Below are 18,265 nucleotides of genomic sequence, written 5' to 3' on the forward strand. Positions count from 1 at the left end.
ATAAACCAAAAGCAAACCAACACTTGGCCTTGATTTTAGAAACAAACACCATTCCTCCTACCAGAAACAAAATAGCATCGCCCCTTCTACCAGACACAAACCAGCAAGCACCCTTTTTATAACCATAAATAAACCAACACTCCGCCATCTATTAGACAAAATATACACCCCTCTCCTCCTACAAGACAGAAATCGCCACATAGTCTACCAGACACAAACCAACACCAATTTTTCTACTGTCACACAAACCAACAGCCATTCTTCTATGAGACACAATCCACCACCCATCTATCTTCCGAGTTCCAAAACCAACATACTGTTCCACCAGACACAAAAATCTACCCACTTTATCCAACACAAAAACCAGCACCCGTTTTATCAACCAGAAACCAATCAATGTTTGACCTTCTGTTGGAAAAAACAAACACCCTTCCTCCTACCAGAAAAAAATCATCACAAAGTTACCAGACACAAGCCAGTGCCTATTTTTCTACCTTCACACAACCCAGCATCAAACCACACTCGGTCTTGTACTGGACCCAAACGACCACTCTTTTACCTACCAGACACAAATCACCACCTGTCCTACAAGACGCAATCCAAAACCTATCTTTCTGTTAAACACAATCTAAATACCCAGATTATATCCCAAAAACAAACCAACTCTCGGCCATCATTTTTGACAAGAACACTCTTTCTCCCACCAGACCAACCAGCACCTGCCCTTCTATCAGACACAAAGCTGCGCCTGTTTTGTAAACCGGAAACAAACCAACACTCGGTCTTAAATTAACTCACCATCTTCGAACTGCTAACCACTTTTAAGTATCTCATTTAACCATTCCCATGTACATGCCTTAAGCGACATTTTACAAAAATTTGGTTTTCAAATAAATCACAGTTTTGGAAGTCTGAACAAAATAGTTCATTTTAAAATGTATCTCTGTTTGTTACCACGTGTGCACGATTCTCGATGTAAGAGCTGGGCAAATAGGTGCAGGTAGTGTATAGTGTATCTAGCACTCTTTGAAGCTGGTGCAAAAAACAACCGAACCTGGGGGTGGTAGGAGGGTCATTTGAATACCTTTTCAACTTTCCAAGATTTGGCCTACACTTTAATAAACTAAAATTCACCAAGTTCCCAAGGACCTTTTATTGAGGTTCAGCAGATGGAGGCTGCCTCTCCAACATATTCCCTTCCACACTGGACAGACATGCTCCCACTTTGCAGGAAATGCTGAGTGACCCTCCGCCGCAGAACTTGACAGACATCGTGAGTACTGTGCATTAGCCTCAAGTACATACAAATCACGAGTGTCAGCAGGGGCGGAGGACCGATCTTGTGACACAACTTAACATAAATAATACCTTCAACACAACCCAACACACATTGCTCTTCTCCAGCACCTGATTCAACCCGGAGTAACAAGACGTGGTTCAAGTTCTAGGTATGGGGGAGGCCAGCATGCCGTCAAGGAACCCGCCATTTAGCTATCCCACCAATAAGAGCGCCTGTCCCAGAATGCAGTGCGCCCAGAGCAACATAATTGACCCAGGCTCGTGCTCAAGGTGACCTGAATGAAACATCCCCGCTCCTCCAGAGCCCTGCAGCTGGGATGCAGATGTGCAGCGGTGCTCCCCGCTCAACGGGGACGTACACACTGGTAGTGAAAGAAGTAGGCCCGACATGTGTCGCTGGGGACTGTTCTGTCCCAATAATACACCCACGCCCCCAAGGCAGAATTTACGAGGCACACTCCCTTACGCACAGGATAGACTGCCAGCTTTACAATCGTCTATGGTACTGTGCAAGCTTGTTTGCATAAACCAATTAAAATGTCCCTTCTGAGAGGGGAGAGCGCATGGCCCGACGCAGAGACCTTGTTTTCACAAGGGGAGCAACGACCCCCCAGTCAGGAGATTAGGACCCTTCACAGAAGAGCAGCACCCTGCTGTCCAAACACAGTGTTATCCTGTGCAGTTCACTGACTGTGATGTTATCTCTTCTCTGCAAAGTAAACAAACCCTACAGTCACAGGACAGATTTGCAATGTGCTCCGAGTGACGTTCGCCAGTATACCCAGGGGAAGCAAGCTTACAGGCCATTTACCACCACTCCATAGACTTACCATCAAAAGACCGCCAAAAACTCACAAACTACTCCTAACAAATGAGATTGGCGCGTGCCCACCCCAACTCCATATCATATAAAACAGGATTGTCCGATGTAGGTCCTGAAGGGGTTGATCCATGTCAGATTTTCTTAAATCAGGGATGGGCAACACAGGTCCAGGAAAGATGTGTATATATGTCACATTTTTAAAGACGCAAGTTATCAACGTAGGTCCAGGATGGTTCTTCGGGTGGCAGAGGTTTAGGCTAGCCCCATAAACTACCTTTTTAAATATAATGAATCTAAATGTAACGCATTCATAAAGAAGTTGTATTTAGGACGGACATTCAGGTGCTCAGAGCCATTTCCTCCAGAGCAAGGGTATCAAAGACCAGGCCTATGTGATTAAAAGCACATTTACTACTCCACACAGTTACAGGGGTGGTAACTGCTCCAAGAGACAGCTATGCTGGTGTCGAGTTACTCTCTTGGTTCAGCCAGAGTAACTCTAAGAACATGCAAGCACCCTGGAGTCATCCATGCAGGGTGTTTTTGTTTGGAAATGTTGAAGCAATTATCTCGACCAACCACTAGAGGGCGGGATTATGCACAGCATGCCAATGTTTGACAGACCTCACGCCACAAATGACACTGGCAGCTATTTCTTCTTATTAATTAGGTCGATTTGTTTCCAGCTGAGGTCCTAGAGACGACTGCTCCCAGTAACCCCATCTTCTCTAAATGAAGTTCATTCTTACATCCCACTCTTGTTAGTAGCTTGGGCTCACTGAAGATGCACAGAAACCCTTTGTAGTGCCACAAACTGTACATATTAAATTTGGGTTCAGATTGGACGTATCCTTTTGCACCCACAGACTGTCCTCTGGGTGCCATCTACATACAGCTAGCGGCACTTTGAATAGGAGCGGATTTCTCCAAATTCTCTAAATATATGAAATTACAGGGAGAAAAGAGCTTTCCACAACTTAACACTGACACCACAGGCTACAATGTGAATGCAGAGGATGTAATTGGATGATGCAGCCTGTGCCTACAGAGACACTCAAAGGATGAAATTTCAACATGGCCGGAGACAAAGGGATTCTCAAAGTCAAATCCGTGACCACTTGCTAAATCTACTCATATCCTTGTTGTAACAGTTCTCAGAAGTACTGCAGACAAACCATTGATGCAGAGAACAACAAACACACACTGCTGAAGTGCACCTAGACTTGCATACCAGCCCTCCACATCACTACCGGTTCCGATGATGTCAATGAGGAAGGCCACTGCCACAGAAGCCTGCAACTCCCAAAAGGGATCAACCCCTTATAAACACCACTTTTTTAATTCTATATATTTTTTTTACAACCCCCCAAAAAAAGAAGGAAGCATGTTAAAATCATAATAGGAACTTTTTTTTTATTCACATGAATTGAACTATACCTATTATAATCGTTTCCAATCTTTATTTCGACCGTTCGGTCATAAAAGATACACAATACAAATAAAATCACGTGTAACTCTGTCATAAACAGATAAAACATTGAGTACATATGTTAAAAATAATCTATACAGACATGAGAACATCTTAAAAAGGAGAAATATTTCTAGGTACTACCCAGCATTTTTGTAAAAGCGATTACGCGTATACCAAACATTAGTAAGGAATTTGGAAAGTGCAAAAACAGTTGGGCCGGAAACATCGGATTTTAAAATCCTGTACATTGGTGCGTATTCCCTGCCACCCAAATTCTTTATCAAGGGGAGGAGCCAGTATTTCTTAGCTGCCTTGTAGGTTGGGCAGAAGAACACCACGTGCAAGTCGTTTTCCTCTTTGTCAGCACAGACAGGACAGTGCTTTGTGGAGGGAACCAATGACCAAGAACTTGTAAAGGCCCGAAAGGGCAATGTGCCATATCTCCATTGGAGGAACAACTTCCTAGCAAGTGTGGGATATATAGGGTCCAGTGCCTTGTCAAATCTATAGAGATCCTTGCTTTGCAGGAATACAGTTGATAGGGACCCCTCTGGCTGGGTAGTTTGGGCCCTTGCCCTTTTGTGTTCGTGATACAAATTCGCCAGGGACCTCTTGGAGATGTTTGGTGCAGCATTCGCCGGCTTAGTCCACAAATCAGGGAGCCCCAATTCCACACAGGTAGCTTGAATGTTTTTGACCCAGGGAATGGTAAGCGCCTTGGGGTGATTCAGTATTTCGACCAGTTCCGCCCTATAGTCGGCGAGATTATTGCTGCTCCAAAGCCTGCGCCAGAAGGCAATGGGTCTCAAGCTTATCTCGTCAGCAAGTGGTCGTAGCCCTAGATCAAGCCTCAAGGGGAGGAGCGGAGTACTGGGGGGAAGTGCGGCTATCTGTCTTATAAACTTATTTTCTGTTAGAGACAGGTTCCGGCATGGCATATGGCCCCACAATTCAGCCCCGTACATAATCGCCCCCCTAGCCTGGGCCCTATATATCTGGATTAAAGCCCCCAATGGGCGGTAGGACGAGCCAGTCATCATCCGGGAGATACCCCCAGTAGTTTGTATAAGTTTAAGGTTTGCCCTACTCTGGTGGGGTCCCCAGGTCATGGTTTCGTTGAGGGTCACCCCAAGATATTCAAAGGTGGCTACTCTGTCCAGCCGGACGGCTCCCAGTTGTGGATTCGGGCGCTGTTTCTGGCTCGGGTTCAAAACCATGAATTTGGTTTTTTTAGCATTGATTTCTAGCCCTCTATCAAGGCAGAAAGCCACAAAGGAATCAAGTATCCTTTGTATGCCCATGGGGGTTTTAGATAGCAACAGTGTGTCATCCGCAAACATAATTGCGGACACCCTGCTGCCATTTAGTTTTGGGGCGTCAGTATAATCGGTGGCATTGAGATGGGCGATTACCCCGTTGACGAAGAGGCAAAACAGGGTCGGCGCCAGCACGCAGCCCTGTCTTACCCCTCTGCCAACGGGGAATCTGTCAGTCAGTTCCCCGATCTCCCACACCTCACACGGGCGTAGTTGTTGTGGTGTAGCCTCTGCAAGATCAGTAGGATGTCTGGGGGTACACCCATCTCTGCCAGGACGCTCCAAAGTTTCCCCCTGGGAACCAAGTCGAAGGCGGCCCGCAGGTCCACAAAAATTGTGTACAAACTGCCGCCCTCGAACTTTGCTGTCCTCCAGTAGATCAGATTCAATCTAAAAACCTGGTCCACTGTGGATACCCCCTTCCTAAATCCCGCCTGGTAGGGACTAAGGGCGCCCACCTCCTCCATCCAATCCTGAAGCCTGTTCAACAGAACCCTGCCGAACAGCTTCTGTGATACATCTATCAGACTAATCGGTCTGTAGTTGACAGGGAGGAGGGGCGAGCCCTTTTTAAAGATGGGGACCACCTCAGCCCCCAGCCAAGTACTAGGGATTTCCATCCCGCCGAGAACACTATTGAAGAGGGCAGCAAGGTAGGGCGCCCAAACGGTGGGCTCCTGTTTAAACAGGTCCCCCGGTAGCCCGTCCAATCCCGGCGCCTTCCCCGAAGCCAGACCTGAGATAGCAGCAGTAACCTCACCTAATGTTATTGGATCCCCATGGCAGCCCGGCCAATCCACCTCAATAGGAGCGGCGAGTTCTCCCGGCTCAGAGCTGTATAGGGACTGAAAATGGGCCTGCCACACTCCAGGTGCTATATTGGGCTCTAGTGCCGAATGTAGACTCCCTGATCCCCCGTTCACGGTCCTCCAGAACAGGCGTTGATCTTGAATCGCTAGGGCCTTAGTGAGTTCTTCCCACTGATTTTCCTCCCATTCTACTTTAGCCTGGACAAGAAGCTTTTTATAGTCGCGCCTACTTTGTTTAAGGCGATCCCCTCCTATACCCGCCTTAATTACTCCAAGAAGTTCTATTTTGGCCCGTCTGCATGCTACATTGAACTATACCAAGTAACAGAAAAATGTGAACTACTTTGAAACTACTTCAAGAGTGAAAAAGCACACATTCAGATTTCAAAATGTGATTGGTGGTGCTCAGCAATGTGTTTGTGTTGTGAAGCCCCTTCAGATGATGAAGGGCCCTCCTCAGAACTTCACCTGACGCTTACAGTCTAGTACAGATCTAGACCCATCACAGTTCTGGCGCAACACCAATAGGTGACCCAGCCTTAAAAAGGTTATGGCCACAGTTTCGGGGAAAAGTCAGCTGCAGCCTCCAAGCCTCCTCCACCTCCTAGGATTCCAATGCTGTGAGACCCAGTGATGTTCAGCCCATACCCTGACAAAGAGAAGATGCATTCAGCCTTATCTGCAACCTGTGCAGATAGAATACTGTCCGAGCAGGTGCTAGGATCCAGGAACAGATGAGTGGTCTCCTACAACCAACAATGCTATGTGAGCACAAGGTCAGCAACGTTTCTCTGTGCTAGCATATCTGAGAACAGCAGGATCACCACAAAGTTAGAGGAGCCAAAGTTATCTTGCGCACACCAAGTCTTCACCTTGTTCTGGAGTTATGGATGGCTCATTCAATTTCATGGCCAGAGGCTCAAAAAACCCGGTCTCTGTTTTTTTCAAATATTCAAAGCCAGGTACAAAAAGTTGCTACAGGCTAGCATATGTGTATCTTGATACTACTGAACCTCGAAGCTCAGTAGTCGCCCGTCCCTGAGCAAACAGCTTTTGACCCCATCACGTGGACTGCAGGAGAATTAATTTCCTTGGGTGCTGGGAGCCAGTGAGGAGTGGTGAGTTCTGGCCAAATATCCTTACATTTAAAGAGCCCCCTAACTAACCTTTATGTGCTGATTTTGATATAGCTGGAGGCGATTCTTCGGAAAAAATCATCACGCCACCAGATACATACTATTGCCACAGTAAAGCTTATCACGCTTCCAAAAACATACTATTGTTATAATGAAGCTCATCACGCTTCCAGATGCATACTATTTCTACAGTGAAGCTCATCACGCTTCCGAATACATACTAAATCCACAGTGAAGCTTGTGACGCTTCCAGGTACATACTATTGCTATAATGAATCTCCTCACGCTTCCAGATACATACTATTTCCACAATGAAGCTTGTCACACTTCTAAATACATACTATTGCTATAATGAAGCTCATCATGCTTCTAGATGCATACTATTTCTACAGTGAAGCTCATCACGCTTCCGGATCAATCATAGTATTTGTAAAGCGCACTACATACCTGTGAGGGTCTCAAGGCGCTGGGGAGTGCTGCTACTGCTCGAAAAGCTAGGTCTTGAGGAGTCTTCTGAAGGTCAGCAGGTCTTGGGTCTGCCGTAGATGGATCGGGAGGGTGTTCCAGGTTTTGGCGGCGAATACATGCTAAATCCACAGTGAAGCTCATCACTCTTCCAAATACATACTATTCCCTCAGTGAAGCTCATCACGCTTCCAGATACATACTATTCCCTCAGTGAAGCTCATCACGCTTCCAGATACATACTATTCCCTCAGTGAAGCTCATCACGCTTCCAGATACATACTATTCCCTCAGTGAAGCTCATCACGCTTCCATATAATACTATTTCCACAGTGGAGACTGGAGTATATAAATCACTTGGCGAGACCAAGGAAGAATGAACTACAAAAATAGGCTGCAGGATCCTCCGCTGACACAAGTGACCACTTTAAACTGCGGAGATCCGAGAGCCCCAGAGCAGTGTTGGAATCTAGAAGTAATCCAAGGTTTCACACTGACTTAGAAGGCTGTGGACAAGAACGCAATGCTTGGGGCCAGAGACTGGGTTTCTCGTCGGAAGATTCTATGGAGGCAAGCAGTACCTCAGTGGAATTAGGTTGATCGTTAAAAAAATGTTTGGCAACTCACCACCTTATTGAAAAGATAGTTACAGGAGCTTCATGACAGGATGGATGAAACTGTGACATGTTCTCTCGGACTGAGATGACCTGTGCGTCATATGCATACCCAAGAAGTGTGGGGGTAATCTCCACAAGAGAGGCTGGCACAGAGCTTTTATCTAAGAGTTAAAAAGCAGCAGGCACACCACAGGGCTTCCGTGCTAACCACATTTCTTATGTGTGGAAGTAGGATCAAGAGGCAAGAACCAACCACCCATGGAACACAATTAGAATGGGTGTATTAACGAATTTTTAAATTGCATGTTCTCCATTGGGTTTCCTGGCATTAAATAATACATATTGTCAATTTCTGCACAGGGCTATGCTGTTAGAGTGCATTCCAGCAATTTTTCCCTAAAAGGAAACTGCAAAATTGGAACATTAATTAATCAAATATCTGTGATTTAGCAAAGTTTGTTTCTTAAGTAAAAGTACAGTGCAGAAGTTTTCATTATTAATGGGATGGTACTGGGGGCTGAAAGGCAGCAGGTAAAATCCCAGATCACTTGGATTAGACGGAGTCCGTTTCTGAGGTAATTTAGTTGAGCAAGTGTTGATTAAGAGCCAGGTGGTGGACAGTTTTGAAATAACTTATCAAAGTTTTGATGAGAGTCAGAAGTTTAAATTCACTAAATACTAGGATGTTATACCAGAAAAATCAGGAAGCTTGGCAGCAATCTTATTGGTTTTATGGGTGCTTCGATTTTTTTACCTAAATCTTAGACCACTTCCTCGTGCCCCACAGACAGCAGGGAGAGAGAAACAGAAGGATCTTTGAGCCCTATTTTTAAAAACTTGGAGTAAATCAAGCATAATTTCATGAAATTTACATTAGGCTTGTTAATCAAAATTACACCAGATGATCCAATAATGCACGGTAACATTTTAGTGCTGGGGCATGAGAACAACATAATTGACAAGAACGCGTGTGTTCTTGTGCCAAAAACGAAAACAAGGCGCTAAATATTGCACTAAATACTGGTTTTGCGTTTCACATATTTTCAGATGTGTGGCACAATGTCACTTAATGACGTAAAAACAAATGATGCAAATGTCACACATCATTAATAAAAACACCCTCGGTGGTGACCCGTGAGGGGTCGGTCATCTGTTGTCAAACATTTCCGTCACCCCATTGCTGCAGACCTCAACTGCGGGACGAACCCCAGGTCACTGTAAGCTGACCTGCCGACCTGTGTACTTAAGGGGACCCTTGACAGGATGAAGCACGACCACTGCAGCGTCCCTGCGCTGCGCCTGCTTGGTTTTGTGCGGAGGGGGGTGTCTTGAGGAGGGGCAAGGGGTTCAGGGGGAGTTTGCTGCGCGCGGGCCCCGTCTGGCCGCGCGGGGAGGAGCGAGGCGCTGTTGACAGCCGGGTGAGCCTCAGCTATGCAGCGGCCAAAGGTCACCATTCCTGGCGGAGAGTGCGCAGATACGGCGAGGGCATGGGTGTCAGTAAACATCAAGCACACTCCGCTGCCGCCCAGAGGCCTGCCCTCCCCTCCGCCCCGGAGACGTGCGCGAGAGGGGCGCGCTGGAGGTGGGCAGCTCCGCGGCCGGGCCCTGAGCAGGGTGGGGGTGCGCGAGCTGCGGGAGGGCGCGAGCTGTGCGCGAGCGGGGTGAGGGTGGTGGCCGCCTCCAGTCAGACACGCGTTGGCGCGAAATCGGTTTACAAACAGAACGGTTGTAATAACGCGCACCCACATTACTCAGCACATTTCTTGGAAATCAGGCTTAGTTCAACAATTTTACCCCGCGGCTCACCGAGTTGGAATATGAGATACAGATGGACATGTTTACAGGATGAGCAGGGGTTTGCCGTGGGTGGGGGTGTCAGCTGCTTGTCAGAGGAAAGGTCACCCGATGGCTCCAAGTTATGAGGGGCACATTATTCCAGAGTTGCTTCAGGACTACACCTCCCAGAATGCACTTTGTTGATGAACAGAGAAATACAGTAATCCTGATAACACGAACTCCAATGGTACCCTTAAAATAGAGCCATGTGAGTGAACGTGTCCCGTCGTCTGAAGTTCAGCAAATATAACGACTGAAACACACGTCGGACCAATTTGAACAGAGAATATTTTAGAGCAAATGCCCCGTCAAAACAAAACACCCCACATCTTTCTTGGTTTGATCACTCTTTCTGGCATGGTACTCCCCACAAATCTGCATTCCGGTCACCCCAACCCCATGTGTTTTTAAAAAGTTTACTGAGGAAGAAACAGAAGTGTGGCATTTGACACCGTTGAAGAGATGTCGGAAGATGGCGCGCGCCAAGACGGGTGCTTCAAGCAAGGGTACCGGTGCCACAGCATCCCCCCCCCCCCTTCCCCACAGCAAAGCGGCAGGGGCCTTCCGCGCAGTTACCTTTGCTGCCTGGGTTTGTGCAAACTCTGGTAATGCCCTTTATAGATTTTTATAGAAGGATAATGTGGTTTGAATACAGCCGAACCAATCCTAAGGGTGCTGCGGGCCAAACTATTACCTGCAGTGACCTACGGCCACTTAGCCTTTCCCGGGAAAATGGACGCATTTCTGGAAAATATACAAATAAAAGCTTACAAGAAAATCTTTTCCGTTCCGCAGCATGTGAGGAGGTCGAGGATGAGACTCGAGCTGGGCCTGACACGTGCAAACCTCTATTGCCTGGGCGACCTAATCAAATACTACATACACACCTTACGAGCACCAGGATAATCTTTGAAAGAGCAACTACAAGCTGCGTTTAAAGACGATCACTCCCCTTGGCACAAACAGTTGCACCTCGCTATCTCTACACTAAAGATCGAACCAACCTCTCTTACTAACCCAACTATTCCCCTGCTAACATGGAAAAAAACATTAACAAAACAAATCATCTCAATTTCATTTCAAACCGACGTTGCCGGGCTATCTAAAAACGAACTCTTTACTGCCTTGAACGAATCATACATCAAGGGAAAACCACAAAGATACTTCAACTACTCCCTCAACCCTCAGACTCGCAACAAAATACTATACATGAGGCTGCTAGCCCTACCAATCTTTGACTTTAACCCCCAGTGGGCCTGGTGGAACGAGCAGCCCTCTTGCAGGTTTTGTAACTATAAACATGAGTCCTGGCTCCACCTGTTTTGCTGTTGCCCATTCTTTGCCTCTGATCGACGTCGCCTACTGATTCCCGTCTTTCGGGAACAATCACTGAGACACTGTAGCGAAGCATCGACTCTGTGTTTTAGTAATAATCCAGCACAAGTATTAGCAAGAGCTGGGAAGTTCGTCAATACTATTTTAATTGCACTGCATAAACGCCCAACATTAAGAACCTGATCATGTTTTTATATATTTTAAAATTTTAATCTAACATGCATTGTTCTGTTTGTACATTACGGTTTTTATTAACTGTATAATAAAGTAAGTAAGTAAGTAAGGTTTGAATACACCCTCTTCCCACACTCCAGTCAACCAAGAACATAAACAAATGTCCTTGTGAGGGGGCCCTGGGCCCGCAGAATTGCCAAAGGGTGGGATAGCCTGGATACCAGCTAGGACCCCATAGTCTATTATGGAAATTGTGATTGGGACCTTAGGGTTGAGACGCAGAACCCATAGTACTTATGGGTGCTTAAAGATGCTCAAAGCTCTAGTGTGACCCACCGAAGTATGTGAAGTTCGACAGTGATTCGTTTTTTTACAGACCTTACGTTGCCCAGCATAAAAGCTTGATCACCTACGTGGGAGATACACGTTTTGGTTCAAGTGAATTGATTCAATTGGGCTCAAGACCAAGATCACAATGGTTTCTACAAGAACAAACCAGGACGGAAGACCTGGTGGTCTTGTGAAATGCACAGTCATCTTTCCACTCGAGTCATTCCATGACAGGCCACGCTATAGGCAAGGGACTCTGGAAGCTGTAATTAATGCATAGTTCTACTTAGCTCTGATCCGCCCTGTCCCATAAGGGAGTCGTTTCTGTCCTAAAACATTAACAAGATTACAGCACGTTCTAGTCATGTCTTTCCCAAATGTAGAAATTCCTGTTAGAGGAGCATGCTCAAGAGGAAACATCTGACTTTACTCACAGCATGCCTCACCCAACACAAGTAATTTCTGCCATTTAACCTTTTCCACAAAGTCAGTTTCCTGACCAAGGCAATGTCATTCAACATGTGATGATTTGATGTCTGCCCTGCATGTGCATGGAATTAAACGTGTTTTTGAAATCCTTATGCAGAATTAGCCTTTGGAGTTTCTTGTTCTTGATGATATTTTTTTTCTCTTCACAGAAAGCACACCATGTGTCCCTTGCTGATGATGGTTCTTCTGATGCTGTCACATCCGATCTCTCTCTACTGCTGTCCCGACGGCTGCATGTGTAACCAACCACAAATAGTATTCTGCATCTCCCGGCGGAACCCAACTACCCCGAAAGGCATACCGCAAAACACTGCCAGCCTGTACGTCTTTGAGAACGGCATCACCGACATTGGGGAGGACAGCTTTGCGGGGCTCCTGGAGCTTCAGCTCTTAGACCTTTCTCAAAACAAGATCTCCAGCCTCCAGAAAAATATATTCCAGTCTGTCCCTAATCTGAACAATCTGGACTTGTCCGCCAACCAAATAAGAGAAATCACAAATGAGACCTTCCACGGATTACGTCGGCTCGAACGCCTCTACCTGAATGGCAACAAAATCCAGCACATTGACCCCACTGCTTTTGACACCCTGGAGAATCTGCTTGAGCTGAAGCTACAGAATAACCGCCTTGCTGCGGCGCCTGTATTGAAACTTCCACAACTCTTACTGTTAGATCTGAGCTGGAACCAAATCCCCAGCATAGAGGCAAAACATTTTTACACTGACAACATTGAGTCACTAAAAATTGCTGGGTTAGGCCTTGACACATTGGACGAGGAGCTCTTTCAAAGCCTGAGAAATCTTCATGAGTTAGACATCTCAGACAACCAGCTCGCCAAGGTCCCGAGGGTTCTCCATAGGCTACGCAGACTGACTAAGCTCAGCATGGCAGGAAACACCCAAATTTCACAGCTGCAACCAGAAGATTTTGTCAGTCTGCAAAACCTCCAAGAGCTGGACATTAGTAACATGAACCTCAGAACCATCCCACATGACTTCTTCATCTTCTCCAACAGGCTAAAAGCCATTAACATAGCAGAGAATCCATTCAACTGTGTCTGCCAGATGAGCTGGTTTGTTGGTTGGTTCAATGGGAAAGAAGTTACACTCAAGAGGTCAGATGAGACCCGGTGTCATTTCCCACCAAAGAATGCAGGCAAGATTCTAAAAAATTTGGCGTACATGGATTTTGGATGCCCGACAACAATTGCCACAACCACCACAACCATAAAAACCACAACTCCAAAGCCAGTCCTTCCGAGGACCACCACAGGATCCTATGTGTTGGATCTTATCACAACCACGCCAACTCGGAAGCCCACACTGCTCCAGGAGGACGCCACACAGGAACCAAATCCAGATGTGCGGAAATCAGAAATCCCTCAAGAGGAGTTCTGCCCACCGCAAATCTGCTTGAATGGTGGGTCTTGCCAACTGGATGCTGATGGTCACTTGAGGTGTGCATGCCTTGATGGGTTCTCTGGGGTATACTGTGAGACCAAAGTGAAACCAGCTATTACTCTGCCAACAGTAACCAAAGTGGTGCAGCCAACAACACAGTCCAAACAAATCAATATTCAAGAAACGGGCAGCACCTCTTTAAAGGTGAACCTGCATAGCTACATTCACTCAAGAGTTCAGCTCAAAGGTATACGCCTGACCTACCGAAACCTATCTGGTCCCGATAAACGGCCAGTATCACTTAATCTCCCTACTTCACTGTCGGACTACACTGTCCACAGCCTAAAGCCTAACTGCACTTACCACATTTGTGTAGAGCCATTTGAAGATTGGGACTCAGACGAGAAGTCCTGCGTGGAGGCCCAAACTGCCCCTCTAACCAACCAGCAACATGCCCCAGTCACACAAACCAAGGACAGCAATCTGACCCTCATGATAGTACCTGCACTGGCGGCAACACTGCTGCTCGTTGTGGCTGTTGCAGCCACCATATACTACCTTCGGAGTCGTCGCCCTGACCAAGCAGATGCTGGAGGGGAAATCGGCCCTATGGAACTGGAAGGAGTGAAGGAGTGCCTTGAAAATGGAAGCCTGCGTAGTCATGACCAGAAGTCACCGGAACTCATGGCACTGGCCAACGGTTTGGAGTACGAGGTTCCCTTGATGCAGCAGCGATGCTACAGTAATAACAACAACACAGCATTAAAACCATCTTACTTTTAAGGCCAGCCTTGCTCTTGCCGGAATTCCAAGGGAAAAATGAAATATATTGGGGACCGGACCGGCTTTGAGGGTCTGAAGTTTGCAGACAAATCATGGACAAGACCCACTTATTTTTGCACATCTGGGAAGAGAAAGTGGTCAATCTTTTTGCGCAAATGTCACACCCTCTCAAGTCCCTGGTGTTTGGCCTGCACCGTGCACCCTCCCAAAAAAGACAAAGCTGCGGAGCTTTCTGACAATGCGATGTGGCAAACTTAAAATCTTGCTGTGTACAAGTCTGAACATGCAGTCTCCTCTGTGGGGAGCGAATACAGGCTCATATATACAGAGCTAAAGGGAAAAACATTGACACGAGTATTTCCAGAGTAGACAGAGCACTCAAAAAGATTAGCTCAAAAAAGATAGCACACTAAAGCTCAACAGAAAGTAAAGGCAAGAAAGTCCTCACGGGATCTGCCTGAGAAAGCCACCTTGGCACCAGTCATGATGGATCCAAGAGAGAGGCGACTTAACGATGACCGTGAAGGTCAGGCACACCAGCAGTATGGGCACTGTGGCATCACACGCCTCTCATGACCCGTGCCTCCTTTCCCACGCACATGAACATGTGGAATTACAGTGTTGTTCCCCATATTAATACTCCTCAAAAGGAAGTGAAAAGCAGCAGGCCAGAGCTCACTGTTCAGTTTCAAAACAACATGTTGGAAACTGTATGTCGAAGTTTTGCAATCCATATGTTTTTTAAACTGCACTAGGGAATCCCTGCCACCGCCTGTTAAAGTCACATTTAGGGCCAAACGCTGTAGAGGGGCAGATAGATTCCATTACTTGATTATTTGGGTGGCAAGCGGGTGTGGCAAGGGTGGAAATCCAACTGTGCTTACACCAGAAGGTGTTTTCGGTTTAAAAAAAAACAGAAAACTTGGTTGGACTGCTTAGTTATGTATTTATTGTTTTTTAAGTGCATGCCGGGAACCCTAACGCCCCACCCAATTTCTCTGCCCTTTGTCGCCAAGAAGTGCCTTGAGTGGGAAGGTAGTTGTGTTCAATTGCTGATCTAAGATCCCCCATCATCTCGAGGCCTTAGATTGTTGGAGGAGATGAGATGCTGGCAACACCAGAAGAATTCATATTAAGTAGATGCTCAATGTACTTGGAGTCAGGGCTCACAGTCTGCGTTAGCGTGTTGCTGATCATCATTGACGGTCGAAGAGGTCCTGTCTCCACCACATTGACCTGTGCACAGGAAATTAAAACACATTGTGCCAGAGGGACTATACCCATGTGCCAAAAGATCTCTACCTGGAGGATCTGTCCCTCGGCGCAGGACGGATTCTCAGCTTGTGCCACTGAGAGTGTTTCGCATTTACCTCTGTATTTTACACCCTGGTTTCATAGGGAACCTCTCTCCATGCCTTAAACAATTACACAGGCATCACCCCAAAAACCTCTGAAATCCTCCCTCCATAACATCTGAATTTTACCCAATGAGCACAAGTGATTATTCTACTGTGCCATAAAGTTCAGCAACTGTGCCTGATCCATCCCGCACGTCTGCCACAAGGATCCTTTATTGACCTCATTGACTATAGTGAATGAGGGATTAGACTCTTTGTGGCACAGCAAAACCCTTGTGGTGCCTTTTGGGCCGAGTACCCTGTATTCAGGGTATTTTGCTTCTTATGACAGCCTAATGCCCTCAAATGACATTGTATCTATAGTAGGCCAAACAGGCAGGCTGTCCGGCACCGCATAAAGCAAGAGATGTAAACAGGCTAGATCAGGAACACTTAGAGGACCCAAAGGAAGAGGGGTTTCACCCTATTCTTAAAGTGGAGCACTCCAAGAACATTTCAAAGGTCCATGGCAGGTCATTCTAATATTTGTCCCCCACAAAGTAAAGGATTTAACCACCCCATGGGAGAATGCTTTATCTTAGGGGCCTAAAATAGCCTTTGTCCAGGGATATCAAGGACATGTTTGGGAAGTGAATTCAGAGACAAGTTGTCCAGTGGCCTTCTCTATGTCTTCTGTATTCCCCTTCCTTTGCTTCTGAACCGCGGGGGAGTAAACTCCAACAAGCAAGGAGTCTCTTTCAGTGCCTCATTTGTGGGTCAGAGTCCAGTGCCCATCTTCGTTGAGCGTATTGGATGTAGAAATTAAGACACATGACGTGAATTTCAGTTTTGTAAACTCGAGATTTTTTTTATTTTTTGTATTGACTGTAAGGGAAAGGGTGGGGCACAGATGAAAACTGGAACCGTGGAAAGCTTTAAGAACATTTCTTGTTAAAATGTATTTAATCGGCAGAAAATTCCCGTTTTTGCTGGGAGGTCTTCTGCTGAGGCGCCAACGTTATGTACTTATCTTGTAAAAAGGACATATTTTATATGTATATATGTATATGAGTTTTTTGTAATAAAAAGACTGCTTGTCAATGACTACAGGTATATAGGTGTGTTTGGATTATGCTACTAAGAAGGACAACAACAAAATTAACGAGTCCAACGTGGGTGACAACTTCGTACAAATGCTCATGTGCATTAACGGGTGACCCTAAAGTACATACATATTTATACTCTTTGTCAAAGCGTACAGGACGTGCCTACAGGTCAATTTCTGTTAGTCCCTTGGCCATGTAGCCAAAGAGGTGGTGCAATAAAACACATGTATAACGTTTCCGTGTGCGACATTTACATGCCTCAAGGGTGGCACTTTGAGTGATAGTTTATCGCAAAGTAGTGGAAAAACAAAAATAGTGCAGACCATACCCACAACCTCTTGCCGCCAAAATGCATGTGAAGCCAGGCGTTTAAAAGGATGATCCCATTAAGGTCAATGGGGAAAGAATACTTTTTATGTAGGGCGATATAGGTTTGAAATGGAGGCATTGCATTTGTGCTGGACGTCAACAGAAGTAAAAAAAGCGGGTGATTTGATAAGCATAGCAATGCAGATATATCCAGCTTTGGTTTGCTCTTGAAATAAATATACATGAAGTTTTAGATTTTTACCGTGAATAGTAAACCTAAACGTTCCAGAGTTCACAGAGTGAAAATGGGAATAGATTACTGACATCTAGGAAGGATTCACCTCCAATATCTCAAGTCAAACCACGTGATGTCCTTGTATACTTCCTCCCAGTGACTTAACATCAGAGCTGTGAAGTTTTCAAAATTCTTAGGCGTAATTTGCATTCTTAATGATAATGACCTTGCATTCCAATGACATTAGAGTACGGGAAAGTGGTGTCATTAAAATATCCTAAATACCTCACAGCAATACACACCAAACCTACAAAATACTATAATGGATAAAACATAAAGGTGATTACAATCAAAGTTCAAGTGATATCTCTTCCCAATAGCCCATAATCACTTCTGAGGCAGTAAGGGCAATAATGGTGGCAGAGGTTATATACTTCAGTAACATTTAACAGTACATGGAGTAGTGTATATCAGTGGCTCGCTCCAGAAAGAAATATACATCAATGGGCTTATGGCTGTAATCAGAATGAATATGCATCAAAGGCGCAGTCGTTAATGAACAACAGTGGTACAGGTGTTGCTGAACAGGACAACCCTGTCAGTAATAAGCATAATAGGCCAAGTCAGCACAATACAGGTGGCTCAGCTGCCTAGCTGTCAATAAAGAATACCAATGGCCTGGTCTGTAAGGAACAGCAATGGCCCATTCTGCGAACGTGCAGCAGTGGCTCAGTCGGAGCACGCAGTAACAACTGAAGTGGGTGCCCATGGTGCCATCGTAACACATGGGCACACTGAGCAGTTGCCCGGGGGCCTCACGGGCATAGGGGCCCCATGCAGACCATCATTTAACACAAATTTTTAGTTAAAGATGTTTATTCCTGTGAGTTGTTGTGTAGGCAAGGCACATTGCACTTCTTTGCCGGGGGGCCTATAATACTGTTAAGACTGACCTGGTTGCTCACCCACTACTCCTGAGCCCCCTTGCCAGGAC

General features: G+C 46.0%; 2 protein-coding genes across 3 annotated transcripts in view; one reads left to right on the forward strand and one right to left on the reverse strand.

Moving 5' to 3' along the window:
• Positions 1 to 16,725, forward strand: part of VASN (vasorin) — a 46,323-nt gene extending 29,598 nt beyond the window's left edge. The window contains exon 2 of the mRNA XM_078663133.1: positions 12,250 to 16,725. Coding sequence (XP_078519259.1) covers positions 12,250 to 14,284 — 2,035 coding nt within the window. The 3' untranslated portion in view covers positions 14,285 to 16,725. The remainder of the gene's footprint in view (positions 1 to 12,249) is intronic.
• Positions 1 to 18,265, reverse strand: part of CORO7 (coronin 7) — a 996,081-nt gene that overhangs the window by 448,816 nt on the left and 529,000 nt on the right. The gene's annotated exons all lie outside the window — the stretch shown is intronic.

This window comes from Lissotriton helveticus, chromosome 10 (assembly GCF_964261635.1).
Source record: "Lissotriton helveticus chromosome 10, aLisHel1.1, whole genome shotgun sequence".
In the NCBI taxonomy this organism is placed as follows: Eukaryota; Metazoa; Chordata; class Amphibia; order Caudata; family Salamandridae; genus Lissotriton; species Lissotriton helveticus.